Genomic DNA, 14,231 nt, shown 5'->3' with positions numbered 1-14,231 from the left:
ACTCTTTAACTATTTCAACTGGATTTTCATAATTCAATTAAATTTTATCAATTATAAATCATCAAGTCTCAATTCAACTGATCAATCCGGTTAAATTTTGGTAAGTGAAAAGAAAAAGCTTTAAAAGAATTAAGTGAATTTTATACAATTCTTTTAACCATTCTTACTTTCAAATCAATGCATTATACCAATTAAGTTAAAACTTAATCAATCAAAATTATCTTTAATGACTACTTTAACTATCTATTGATTTATATTATTATTTTCAACATTGCCAACAATCCTAGAAAGTTGAATCAAACATAACCTTCATCTACATTTGATAATTAATGAGAAAAAAATGTTATTAGTGCCTGGATTTTATGTTTGATACGGTAAAAAAATTGCATGTTTTCTCTGAACTTGTAGGAATGAAAAAGGAAAACTAGAAGGAAAGAAATGAAGTATCTATGAGGCATATGAAAGTAAATATTGCTGCAGATGTTTTGTTCTCCTTTTGTTCTTCAATTTCCGAAAAGCGCATAGCTCGATTTGCCGGATTCTTTCCCTGCTTACACCCATTGACTCCCCGATTTCTTGCAATGTTTTCACCCTTCCATCTTCCATTCCGAACCTCCATCGAATCACTTGCCTTTCCCTTGGACTCAGACTGTCCAATACCTTCTCCAGATCCTTCTTCATGAACTGTTTCAGCAAGATATCTTCAGCTGAATCTGCTTCGGGATCCGCGATTACTTCCTGGACAAGAAAATAATGTGGTCCCGTTGGAACGAAATAGAAATGTGCCGTATCGATGACAGGTTAAAAATGGGAGAAAGGAATAGTAATTGCTGCATGTGAAATAGGACGGACCGACGGTTTAAGGTTTTGGTTGATCCCAATCTTTTGATCGAGAGATCTCGGAGCCTTTGGTGCAAGTAGAACAGCAGTGAGCCTCTTCATGGAGAGTCCTGTTGCCTCCGCAACTTCAATATTGTCAGGCTGTCTTCCATTTTCGCTGAACAACTGCTTTCTAGCCTCCTTCACTCTGTATGTTGCCTCGACCATGTGAAACTGTAAAACCGGAAAAAAAGGTTGAGAAAGTTACAGATTTGGCCTTTTTTACTTCGATAATGATTGCATTTATCGCAAAGGGTGATGAATTTAGGACCAGAATGGTTTAGAACTTACCGGCAAGCGAATTGTCCTTGACTGATCGGAGAGAGACTTCCGTACAGCTTGCTTAATCCACCAATGCGCATAAGTTGAGAACTTGAAGCCTTTAGAAGCATCAAATTTCTCGGCACCTCTTATAAGGCCTCGGCATCCTTCCTGTGAGTGAATCACTCAAGATTCAGACACTAAAGCGTATGCTAAATCAGCTATTTTCACGATAAATTCAACTTGTTCAGCAGCATGCTGGAGATCACATACCTGAACAAGATCTTGAAGATTCATTCCAGCCCCCTGATAATTTTTTGCAATCGAAATAACAAGCCGTATGTTGCTTTTAATCATTTTGTCCATGCAAATTGTGCCATAATTCAAGCGTTCCCGAAGGGTCTTCCGATCAACTTCAGCAGCAGCAGCCCATTGTGCAAAGGTAGGTGGTCGTCCACAGCGCTCCGCAAGCTCCTCATGGAGTCCTTCTAGTTTTAGCAAGTCCTGAAGTCATTTATAAGATGGCAAATTTATGTACAAAACAAAGAAGATGAGCTTTACATTCAGAAATGCCTGTCAATTCATCATACCTGTATTCCTTCCGACAACTCAAGTTCTTCATTAGCAGTGAGAAGCTTGGAAGTGTTGGTAGTCCCTCTCAAGTAACGCAATGGATCAGAGTAGTCTATATCTTGTAAAGCACCACGCCGTTTTCTGTTGGTAGAACCGGACTTCACTGAAACAACGTTGGTAGCAGCCTTCTCAGCTGCTCTCGTTCTTTTAGCTTTTCGTTCAGTTTGGCGATGTGACCTCACTGCTATACTTCTGGATAATTGTTCTTCAAGAAGTTTAAGTTCTTCATTTGTGGGCTCTAGTTCATCAGATTCTTTTGTGGAATTTTGCTCTAAATGATCTTCTTCCAGTTCAAGTTCATCCGAGACGTAATCTCCAACAATACCGGCCCTCTCTGCTTCAGTAAACAGACCCCACTTTGATGTTAAAGTATCGGTTGCAGATGACCCTGGAGATTTCATTTCTGTTTTGGCTGAACCGTGATTCTTAACCATAATGGCAGCATCCTTAGCAACCTTAGCAGCTGCTCGTGCAAGAGCTACTGCTTCAGCAGCAGCAGCAGCAATTACGGCCTCATCACTTGTAAGAAGATTTTCAGTTGCTAAAGTTGCTCCGAAGCTTGCCTGCAAAGACAACGAAATTATAACTCTCACACACACTTCTTAGTATGACATCAAAACAAGCACCAAAATTTGTAGTAAACCGAACTTGGTCACCCTTAATGAAGTAACTAAAAGAGAATTTAGAAGTGACTATCATCCAGAGATAATGAATTGTCTCGATTTTTAAATGCATGATGTTCATATACAATATGAAGTTTACCTGAACATTACTGGCTCATTGTCTAGCATGATCTTCATATAAAGAAGTTTATCTATGGGTAATGAACTCGATAAAGGAAGCAAACATGTCAATTCCAGAAGTTCAATAGTAAATACCCCGCAATTTTCCGCTCTTATTCTTGACATTATATACTCAAAATAACAAGACTGACCTCGGAAGGTGGACCAGTTGCCCCTGTATATGTCCATGGTCTATCGGTCACAACTGAATTCGAATGAGCTTCAAAAGATGGTAATCTTAGCTTCTCTACATCAAGCACAGCTGTTGTTGCCATTGATGTCGATGAAGTGGTCGATAAAACACATTGTGAACGGAAACATATAGATTCTTTGTGTTTTGCTGCAGGGTTCAGCGAAGAAATCATGAGAAAACAAATAATGACAAATGGTACCATTAACAATTAGGACAATGAACATACAACAGAACATTGCAAACCATTGTCATCCCAATCCCGTAATGTTACAGATACAAAAGAACGACTCTCATTATAATCTACGATCATTTACTGAATGTCAAGCAAATACACCAAATTCTATCAGAGAACACGGTAAAATCCTCGGAAATTAACAAGCCAACAAAAAGGCCCGCTAAAGCAAAGACAAGACAAAGGCAACCAAGAGAAAATCAAACCATATTACGTCCTCGAATGCTAAAGCCCAAATGAAGGTCATTAGTTCCAGTATACTCTTTTTTTCTTATGCAAAACATTAACACTAGAAATGTAGGCAATACGCATTGAACACCACTAAGACGAAAAAAGACCAAAGCGATAATGCAATATTGGCATAACTTAGATTGTTAAAAAGTGACATAACCACATTAAACTCTCACTCGTTTCAGATACAGAAAGGTGGCTAACACATGAAAAAATAAACAAATCCAGTAAAACCTTATCTGAATTCTTGTAAAAATAAAAGGCATTTGCTACCGTAACCGATTTAAGTTTATCGGATTAACTACTACACACCCTTCATAGTTGTAATTGGGGTAAATTCATTGACTTTGTGGCATTGAGATAACCAGCAAAAAGTACATACATATGAAATAAATCCAATAGTGGAGAAGCTACTTAAAACTATCACAAAAAACAAAGAACACCCATTTTACTTCTTGATAAAATAAAGTCACTAGCTTTCAATCCAAATTCAAACTATTACAAAAATCAAAGTAAACCCATAATCCCAAATTAGTTCTGATTCAATGAAGTCTCCAACTTTCTATCAAGTCAACAATATATATACAGCAACAATCCATTTGAATTCCAATTCAAACAAAGCCATTTTTGAGAGTTAAGCTTACAATGGTGAGAATGGTGAGCTCTGAATTGGATAGAAAAAGTGTCTGGTTGGCACTTGAATTGTGGCAATAAACAAGACATCCTCTCCTTCCAGCTTCTGACTGAGATATTAACTAAAAACAAACAAAAAAAAGTGAACTTTCGGTTTCTTCTTTAACAGCCCAATGATATGGTTCAGAAAATAAACAATGGGTTATCATTTAATTATCTCCATGTTGTGCCCAAGGATGAAAAAAAATATAAAAATAAAGAGACTTACTGTTTCTGTTCTTGTTGTACAAAGTTTAAGTGTTTGACATTTTGAAGAAGAAGATTCCAGGACTGGGAAATCAAAAGAAAGAACAAAATGATTGAAGAACAGAGAAAAAGGAGAGATTTTGAGGAAAAGGGTAATGGATGTATTCTGATAAAAAAGAGGATAAGGGGAAGCAGGGTTGCCTGCGGTTGAGAGAGAGACAACGGACACAGACTTTTTCTGGGGGTTGAATTTCGATATTAGTCCTTGAATTATGCATAAGTTATGAATTTAGTCTCTCGTTTAAATTCTGCTATTAGTCCCTGAATTATTCATAAGTAATGGATTTAATCTATATACTTTAAAATGATAATTTTGTACTTTTAGTACTTTAAAATTTCAGTATTGTTCAAACACTATCTATTAAATTCATTATATTTTTTTTGTGTAACCACAGGTGTCCTCTCCTGTTTTATGGTTTGAACCTAGTTTTGCTCATGTTAATAATGATATAAGTAAAGTCCCTCTCAACAATGTCAATTTCAAAATTCGAGCTTGATCCAAATACTAATGAAACCCACATTTACTTCTTCCAACCACTTGTTGGTATTAAACTCATTAAGTTAATTTTTATTATTTTCACGTATTATTCATACAAAAATCAATTAATGGATTTGATAGTTGTCAATTTATGTCACTACCGAAATTTTGAATTTCAAAAGTATAGGAACTAAAATAATCCAATTAGAAAATATGGATCAAAATCTACAACCAAATTAAAATATAATGACTAATTCTACAACTTATGCAAATAGTATAAAGATTACTTATTTTTCTCGACCAAATTATTGATTAAAATTTGAAAGTCAAAATATGCTTCAAGTATTTATACTTTTCATATATATAGAATTTAGTCTATATACTTCTATTTTAGGAATTTAGTCATATTACTTTTCAATTTAAATATTTAGGTTTAGTTGTTAAAACCGTTAAAATATTCTATTAAATTCTCTAGTGTGACATGTTAATTTTTTTTAAAACCCCACTCGGATAGTTGTTTAACAAAAAATGACATTTTAATGGACTGAATTTAATAGAAAATTTCAACGTGTTAACAACCTTAAAAATTAACGTTAAAATTTTAATCTGAATAAAGTATTTAGATTAATTAATGATATTATAAACATCAATTTACTAAATTAATTATAAAATAGAGTCTAAAGATTAAATTTTGATTTTAAGCATAGCTTAAGGACCAAAACTAAAGTTTGACCATTATTATATAATCAAAGAAAATGTCAAATATTATATATTTGGACAAGTGTGAGAATGCTTAAATATTTAAACTTACTAATAATATTATAAAATTGAGGTGTAAAACTATGTTAAAATTTAAATTTGAAATTTGAACATAACATAAGGACTAAAACTGAAATTTGACCATTTTATATTGTTTGGACAAGTGTCCGTTAATGAACGCTTAAGGACATTCTTTCTACAGATAGAGTATAGTAAATAGCTGCGAATCAGTTCAAATTCTTTTCATTAAAATAATAGAATAAATTATAAAATAGTCATTTAATTATTAGTATGTTTCTGTTTTGGTCATTTAGATTTGACTTTTTTTTATTTTAGTCATTAACATTATCTAAATTTAATATTTTGGCCACTCTTTTGCTAAATCACTAACAATGGCCTTTTTATTAGCAAACTAATAATTTTAGCCTCCAATATTTATAAATTTTATCATTTTAATCCTAATTTTAAAAATTTAGCCCTCAACCTTAGACATTCTATCAATTTAGTTTTACTTCTTAAAGATTCAAAATTCCAAAACTTAAAAAATTTAAAAAATTTAAAAGTTTATTTTTCCGATAAATATACATAAGATTTTGTAACAATACATACAAAATATTACTTAAATCATGTTCAAACTTTTCTTTTTATTTTTTTAGTTTATTTTATAAATAATTTTAGTATACGTCTAGCATTACTCATTAGTCCTCGTTAAAATTGCTGAGCGCTAGGCACCGCCTTTGCCCATAATCACTAGCGCTAATAACCCTTACTCCAAACTTACCGATTTCCACATCCTCTATCATGGTGCCATCGAACTGGGAATTGGTTGTGAAGTTGTCTGTATGGCCTTCCACCTATTGGGTCTCTAAGACCTCATCCCAGTTAGATACCCCCAATCATGTCCGCTCTCAAGCATAACTTCAAATGTAACAAACTCGTTTTGGGCAACAACTTCAATATATCGATTCTCACCATTTTCGACCTTAAAATGTAATTTTTGATCCAACCTAAATATGATGGTCGTTAATGTAAAAACAATAGACTTTTTTTATGATTTTCAACCCTTTAAATTGTTTTTTTATTTCTGATCGATTAAATAAACATTTTTACATTAATTATGGTAATTAGGTAAACCATTATAATATTTAATATAAATTTTGCATTTGACTTTCTTTTTAATGCATGTAACCTTATATTTTATTTTGTAATATAAAACAATTCTATGTTTATTTTAATTAATACTATAATTTTTAATAATAAATATTTAATTTGTATAAAATTTACATACGTAATTTTACATGTTTAAAATGTTAAAACTTTTACTTTATTATGAGTAATGTTAGTGACAAATTAATATTTTGGTACTCTGGTTGGATCAAGTCAATTTTGAATGGTAATATATATATATATATATATATATTACTCATTTCTATTTTACAGCCATGTTCGAGTTCGAATTACCTTCCCAATAATAAAATATATTTTGTAAGGATTTTGTTAAAACTATTTTTACATTAAATATACGTGTTTTTTTATCCCGAACAAATTCTCTAGCTTCGTTCCTAAAAAAAAGGATAAAGGAGATTAAATTAAATTATTAATTAAAAGGGCTAAATCTATAATTGTAGCATTTAAACAGATGTGCTAAATTAATGGGACGAAATCTAAGGAACTCTCTCCCTCTATAAAATCATTTCTATCATTTCAAAGCCAAATGAGAATAGTTTAGGTTCCAAAGAATCTCCAGGTAATCTTTATCTGTCATTCATGTCATCTTTCCTTTTCTTTCATTTTATTTTACTTTTTGAATTCTTCAAATAAATCGTTTAGCATTTGGGGGTGATTTCATGGTAAAAGTTTTTTGATATTGTATTACATCCATGGGGTTAATTTCCATTCATGATTAAAGAGAATGGTTCATGATTGATTGTTTGCATGTGTAAACGTGTTCAATCATCCATGTCTGGCTTGTCAAATATTGTTGCCAAAAAGGCTATGCATGTTTTTTTATGTATGAATGTGGACATGCATGTGTATGTATTTGCCGTCGGATCCTTTATATACATCCATGCACTATGGCATATATGTATGAATCTTTCTTGAACAAAGAAGCATCCATATAGATGGCAATAAATGTTGTATTATATTATTTTCATGCATATATATCATAATTTGAGTATAGTATTATAGTTTAAATATGAATTACTTGAAAATTGTGTACGATCTTAATTTTTTTTGTTTTGAAGTTTATATTTTAACTTTGTAATAAAACAGTTATTTTCGTTCATTAATTTAAAGAAAGAAACATGGGAGATAAAAAAAATTATTACGCTTCACCTGGATCTTATCCCTACCCACCACAAGGATATCCCTCTCCTGGTGGATACCCACCGGCCGGATATCCTCCACTAGTAAGATATCCTTCTCATGGTGGGGGATATCCTCCTCCCAACGGATACCCTCCACCAGTCGCTACAACATATCCTTCACCTGGAGGATATCCTCTTCCTCCTCCTCCTCCTCCTGCTCCAGGATATCCTCCTTCAGGACCAATAGGACAAATTCCGATAGTTTATCCACCAACTAATTATCCTGGTATGTTCCATAACCCTTTATAATTAATATTTTCCTATGACTATTTCATACATACATAATTACATGCTTGTTTCGTGAAAATGATTATTGAAAAATGTTTTACCTAAATTTAAATGCTTGTTTCTAATAAACTTTCATTTTTTTTTCTAAATATAGGAATTTTCTTAGAAAAAAAAAAACTTGACTTTCTATCATATATCACCATTTAAGTTGAAGAGTTAAAAATTACCGCAGGTGTTGGTAGTAGTGGTGCATATGGGGCACACCCTCACTATATGGCACATGGTGCTTATGCAACACATGGAGGTTACTATGGCCATTGTCATGGAAAGTTCAAACATGGGAAATTTAAGCATGGGAAGCATGGCATGTATGGCAAGCATGGTGGGTATCGATACAAGAAGTGGAAGTAATTCTTTGCATACATACATATGCATAGTTGTTTTTGTATACGAATGAATTGGTTCCATTGGAAAAGGAGTTGCATATCATCCTTTTTACCCTATGCATTAGCCTTGGTGTTTGTATTTTTGTAATTTTTTTCATACTGTTTAAATTATTATGTATATTTATGATTTTTAACACATTAATATTTTTTATATATAAATCCTGACATATTGTGTATTATTCTGTTTTGTATATATTTAAAATTGCCGTATCTAATATCATTTTTTTATGAAAATAGCCTTCAATAAATAGATAAGAGTTATAAATCACTTTTTGGGTTTGAATTTGGTAATTTTTTTCCATACTAGGATTAGAAATTTCTTTTTGTCTAAGTTAGGTCCTGGACTTAATAATCGTTCTATATTGTGGCTTGAACTTTTTTTTATCTAAATTAGACCCTGAACCTAAAAATTATTCTCACATTAGGGCTTGAACTTTTTTTTGTCTAAGTTAGTTCTTAAAAACCTTAGAGTTCAGGTCCCAATGTGGGAATAATTACCAAGTTTAAGCCCCAAAATGAGAACAATTACAAATTCAAATATCAATGTGAAAAAAGCTACCAAATTCAAACTCTAAATAATAATTTAACCCCAATTGAAATTTGTAGCTAACATGCAAACCTAACAGTACTTTCAATATTAAACCAGTTTTATATAATTGTTTTTATTTAAGTTACATTTATAATCGATACATTCAATTAATTACAAATTTAATCATTACAATAAACTATCAAACTAATATTCTTTAGAGAAATATTTTTTCTAAGTAAACACTAAAAAAAACCAAATTTATATATAGGTCTTTAAATTGAGATAAATGGAATAATATCTGTCTATGTTTAGAATTTGGATAAATAAAATATATTAGGCTCTAATTCCACAATTCTTTAATTAAAAGCTCTGCATTTTCTTTTTCCACGCAGAAATGGTGAATAAAGAAAATTCGGCATTGAGCCGATTGAGTCTTAGCTCGATTGGCATGGGTATTGTTGCCAATGTAGGAGGACATGGATTCGAGTGCGTCAAAGTACATTATCCTCCTATTTATGGGTTGGAGATGCGCTATGGATAGTTTTAGACATTGTATCAAAAAGAGCAGATATGATCAACACGTATAATAAAAGATAAAATATTTATCATTGGATCAATTCAATCGAAATGAAAAATTTATTTAATTGGATAATTGGTCAAATTAAATAATTAAGCTAAACTTTTCATCTTAACTGTATTAGGTAAATTAAACAACATTAAACCCAAGTATGCCAAAAGGCTAGGAATGGAAGCTATAGCATTCCCTTACATTCACTTTCCTTGCATAGATAAAAGGGTTAGGGTTTGAATATATATTTTTAAAATTAAGTCCATAATAGTTTTATTATGTGGCCTGGACCTTTTTATTCAAATTAGGTCCTAAATCATTTTTTCATTTTGTTTTCTTAAATTCATTTAAATTATTGAGTTGTATAAATTTTTTAAGATAACCAACTTTTATAATTATATTATTTGTCGTGGGTAAATATTTTCATGTTTAATGAAAATTCTAAATTTTATGAAATTGTTACTTTTAATAATATTATTTTTAATTTAATTATCCATATATATTTCGTGATAATTTTTTAAAAAATAAAGATTTTAAAGATAAATTAAATCATTTTATATAAAAATGTATTTGGATACAATTTAGCTTTAAAATTTTTTGCTTTTAAATTTATATTATCAATATACCTTAAATAAAATGGACAAACTTTTCATTTAAAATTTGATTTAGCTTTACATTTTACAAAATAATAGCATTCTTTTAATTATAACTTATTTATAATCACTTTGATGTTTTGTAGTATTATTTAATGTTTATAATATTTTAATTAAAGCAATGTAGGCATCAAAGACAGCCAAATTTTTATTTTTATTTTGCCTGTAAATTACATTTTAATATCATTTTTCACTAATTTTCTTTTTTGAATTGACTTTCAATTTTTTTAGAATATATTTTCACTCACTTCCGATATGTCTCAATCAGTGGCTAAAGTGGTGGAATCTAACGGCCCCATTACAAGCTTCATCTATTGTTCTAAACCTATTTTAAAGTTTTTAAAGGTTGAAAACAGTAGTTTAACTATTACAAATTTAGGGGTTACAAACCCTACATCAGGTTTTCTAATTTTGATTTTAAACTGAGAGAGGATGTATCGGTGTGTGGCAATGAACTCCGCACAAATGGAGTGCTTGGGCTTGGCTGAAGGAACAATTGTGGTTGGTCACCATTTTACTCCACCTTCACATTTTACTCTTTGAAACCACTGGATTGCAAGAAAAATCCATAAAAAGCTCCAAAATCATGTACTCGTAATTTTTTTTGGTAGCCTCTATTTGTAGATTTCCTTCAATTTTTTTTCTTTATTTAGGTTATGAATAAAGGCCAAAAGATCCTTATTGAAGTGGAGCAAACCCAATACAAGCTTAAAGTTAAAGTTTCCACTAAAGATCAAAATATGGTATCTAGGAAAACCAGTCTTCTACTCACAGAAACAAAGATTCTTGGCAAGTGATTTATAAACAAAATTCAGGCACTCAAACAAATCAAATACAAGGAGCTAATATGCAAAGAAAGTGAGTGTAAGACAATGCTATAGCTTGTATTACTCAACAAGGCTTATGTACAACAAGGCTTTTATACAAACCAAATACAAGAGTTAACATGCAAGGAAAGTGAGTGTAAGAGAATGCTATAGCTTGTATTACTCAACAAAGCTTATATAAAACAAGGCTTTTATACAATGATAATTCATGTTCCAAATGAGGGTGGGGTGCCTCAGCCAAACACCTTAACATCCAGGGGCTAATATTACAACTAGTGTAGGGTTAAGATACACCCTCTAGATTATTTTAGGTCTAAAAACATTAACTAAATTGAATTAGATCAAGGAAAGACGGTTAGAGACCCTTACTAAGTCTGTAGGAGGCTTCATCCCACCCATCTAGAGGGTAGAGGCCACTTTGGGCTTAGACCTATTGCCCTCACAATTTGGGTATTCTAGAGTGATTTGTTGTTTACCCATGTGTCCACTTGATTCCATTAACTTTTAGAGTCCACATGCACCTCAAGCATGTTTGGTGTACCTTGTGAACATTTGAAACCATCTTGAAAGGAGTTTGGAGATTTTTAAAACCTGATATCCCACCAACGTCGTCTAGGGGGCTTCGAAGACTTTCGAAGCCACTCGACTAGGTCTCCTTACACGTACAATTGTCACTATGGTCACTACTCTTAACAGTCATATACAGATTGTGACAATTGCAACATTTGCCCATATCAAACGCCCAGAATATTTGTTGCATAATCACATATTTACTTTTTTTTTCGGATATTTTCATGTTCGTTTTAAGGTCCAACTTCGAGATTCATATTTATTTAAAGTAATATATCTTTTAAATTAAAAAAAGGTTAAGAGTTCATATTTTAATATATTCTTGTTTTCGATATCTAATATTTTATTTTGTCAATTATCAACAACAACAAACAAACAACCTACTAGTGTACTAGTAAGTAGCTAGCCTCTTTTTGCATGTTCTTGAGAAGAGAGTGGTGCAATTTTAATGGTTTTGGGACCCATTCCCTCAAAGCTTGCACATGCAGTTGGAGTTGTCTCTTATCCTTTCTTTTTCTTTTTCTGTGGCCACATTTTTGGTCGACACATGTTGGTTCACACTGCTATTTTGGGACGTTCATGCAACTTATGACTCAGTTGATTTAGGGCATGAAAAATTAAGAGAAGATTTCAAGGAAATTATGCTTGAATTTCATCCTTTGTTTTCATAGACTTTGAAAAGCATAAATTGTTGTATAAAAATGATTACCACATAACCAAATATCTCACAACATAAGTTTATTCTAAGAAATAAATTGGAGAAAATGTGCTTTATAAATATTTTTAAAAAAAAGCTTTAATTCCAAAGTAAAGATTTTTAGTGATATATAAGAAGGAAACAAGGTTTTTTTTAAGTATATAAAAAAATTATTTGAAAAAAAAAACAAAAATATTCGATATACTATTAGTGGATTTTTTAAACTCTACACCGGCCGAGGTATAGGTCTAGAAGGTACTTTTGAACCGATTAAATCGAAAATCGATACAAACCGATTAAACCAACTAAAAATCGATTTAATCAACTATTGAACTGGTTGAATCGGGATTTTTAATTTTTTTAACTTTTAATAATTTTTTAATTAGACCAGAGAATCAGTGGTATATGATCGGTTCGACCATCAGTCCAATTTAAAAACATTGGTCAATTTTTACTAGTAAAAAATGTTGAGTTTAGATGAAATTTTAACGTTATAAAAATAAATAAATCAAATTGTGTCAATTTAAAGTATAAATATTAAATCTTGATTTATGCATACTAATTGGGCTAAAATCAAAATTTGACCGACAATATTATATATATTTTTATAATTTACAAATGATATATGTCAATTTTTTTATTAATTTCGTCACCTGACGCAACAATTTTAAATTCTATTTGTAAAATTTGGAATGAGAAAAAGAATCAATGCACCAAGTTTGTTAACGCAGTTCAAATTCATCAATTCTATGTATGCAAGGTCTCACTCAAAATTGATTTTATTTAACAATTTATTCAGAACAACTATTGACTTAAACCTAATCTAGTTTAAACCCAATCTATGCCTACAACAATTGATAATTATAGATCCAAAATCGAGTCTAAATTATCAAAATCACTCTCTCAAAACCTCACAATACAATGAAGAATAACTTTCTAATAAATGCCTAAGTAAAAAGTGTTTAAATACACTTTAATCAACATTCAAATTCTCAAGAAAAACACTCACCAAGAAGCACACTCTCTAGGGAAATCAATAACCTAGAAATAGACTTCAAATAGCTTCATCTCCAAATTAAACTAGGATAAGTCAACAACCTTCATTAAGTTGAATGTTACTTGAAGTAAATATCAGTCAATTCATTGACAAATAAGTCTCTTACTTATAGTAAATCTGATCAGTAATTTATCGTTTAAAATGATAAAAATCTTAGTGAAAGTTGAATTTCAAGATTATCGTTTCATTTGGATAAGACTTTAAACTCTTTTAAATTTAATTTCCTTGTTCATAACAATATATCCAATGTATCTTCTATTTTATGCTTAGTATAAATGACCAATATTATTTTTGTACAAGTCAAAATTACCAACTTAATTGACCTTGTCAATACAGAAAACGTGATTTTGAGTGTGTATATTATTTTCTTAGTTATAGATTAAAAAGTTATGAATAATTCTAAATATATCTATAATTAGAATACATGATAATATATATATTTTTCTGCTAAAATTCACTTGTGAATCAAAATAAAATATTTTGAACAGGAAATAAAATGAATAAATTAAACAATTTTATATTTAGACAATTGACAGGTTCCCAATTTATTTATTTTTTGGACGAGAATGTAAGATGAACAATTATTAAAAATTTTATTTGATATTTTTTTGAGATAATTTAATTTTAATTTTGAAAATAAATTAAAATTCATAATAAAACTTTTGTGTCAACCAAAACCCGCCGCGGATTACAGCTGTATTCACGTCCTCTCTTTCCTCAAAAATTCCTTTTTATAATACTTTTTTTTTACTAATAATTTATTTTCTTTTCATTTATTTAAATGAAAAATCTATTTAAAAAATGATTTACAAAGAAACGTTCGCCGTTTATTTCGAGAAAATTATTGAGAAAAAAATCTTTTTGGGTATAATTACAATATTTAGTTACTGTACATATATA

General features: G+C 30.6%; 2 protein-coding genes across 2 annotated transcripts; one reads left to right on the top strand and one right to left on the bottom strand.

Annotated features, from left to right (window-relative positions):
- Positions 1 to 291: 291 nt before the first annotated feature.
- On the bottom strand, positions 292 to 4,280 carry LOC105761520 (RNA polymerase sigma factor sigB). Its single transcript, XM_012579358.2, has 8 exons — positions 4,113 to 4,280; positions 3,856 to 3,966; positions 2,708 to 2,895; positions 1,731 to 2,336; positions 1,414 to 1,644; positions 1,171 to 1,311; positions 853 to 1,053; positions 292 to 738 (listed from the first exon to the last, which is right to left on the bottom strand). The coding sequence occupies exons 2-8, from the start codon at positions 3,932 to 3,934 to the stop codon at positions 448 to 450; spliced, it is 1,737 nt and encodes a 578-aa protein (XP_012434812.1). The 5' UTR covers positions 3,935 to 3,966; positions 4,113 to 4,280; the 3' UTR covers positions 292 to 447.
- Positions 4,281 to 7,693: 3,413 nt separating this feature from the next.
- On the top strand, positions 7,694 to 9,500 carry LOC105801649 (glycine-rich protein A3). The gene is made up of 3 exons (XM_012632860.2): positions 7,694 to 7,982; positions 8,217 to 8,366; positions 9,352 to 9,500. The coding sequence occupies exons 1-3, from the start codon at positions 7,694 to 7,696 to the stop codon at positions 9,498 to 9,500; spliced, it is 588 nt and encodes a 195-aa protein (XP_012488314.2).
- Positions 9,501 to 14,231: the final 4,731 nt, after the last annotated feature.

The sequence above is a fragment of the Gossypium raimondii genome, chromosome 11, assembly GCF_025698545.1.
Source record: "Gossypium raimondii isolate GPD5lz chromosome 11, ASM2569854v1, whole genome shotgun sequence".
NCBI lineage: Eukaryota > Viridiplantae > Streptophyta > Magnoliopsida > Malvales > Malvaceae > Gossypium > Gossypium raimondii.
The sequence above is the reverse complement of the archived record's forward strand: the minus strand, read 5'-3'. Positions and strand labels throughout refer to the sequence as shown.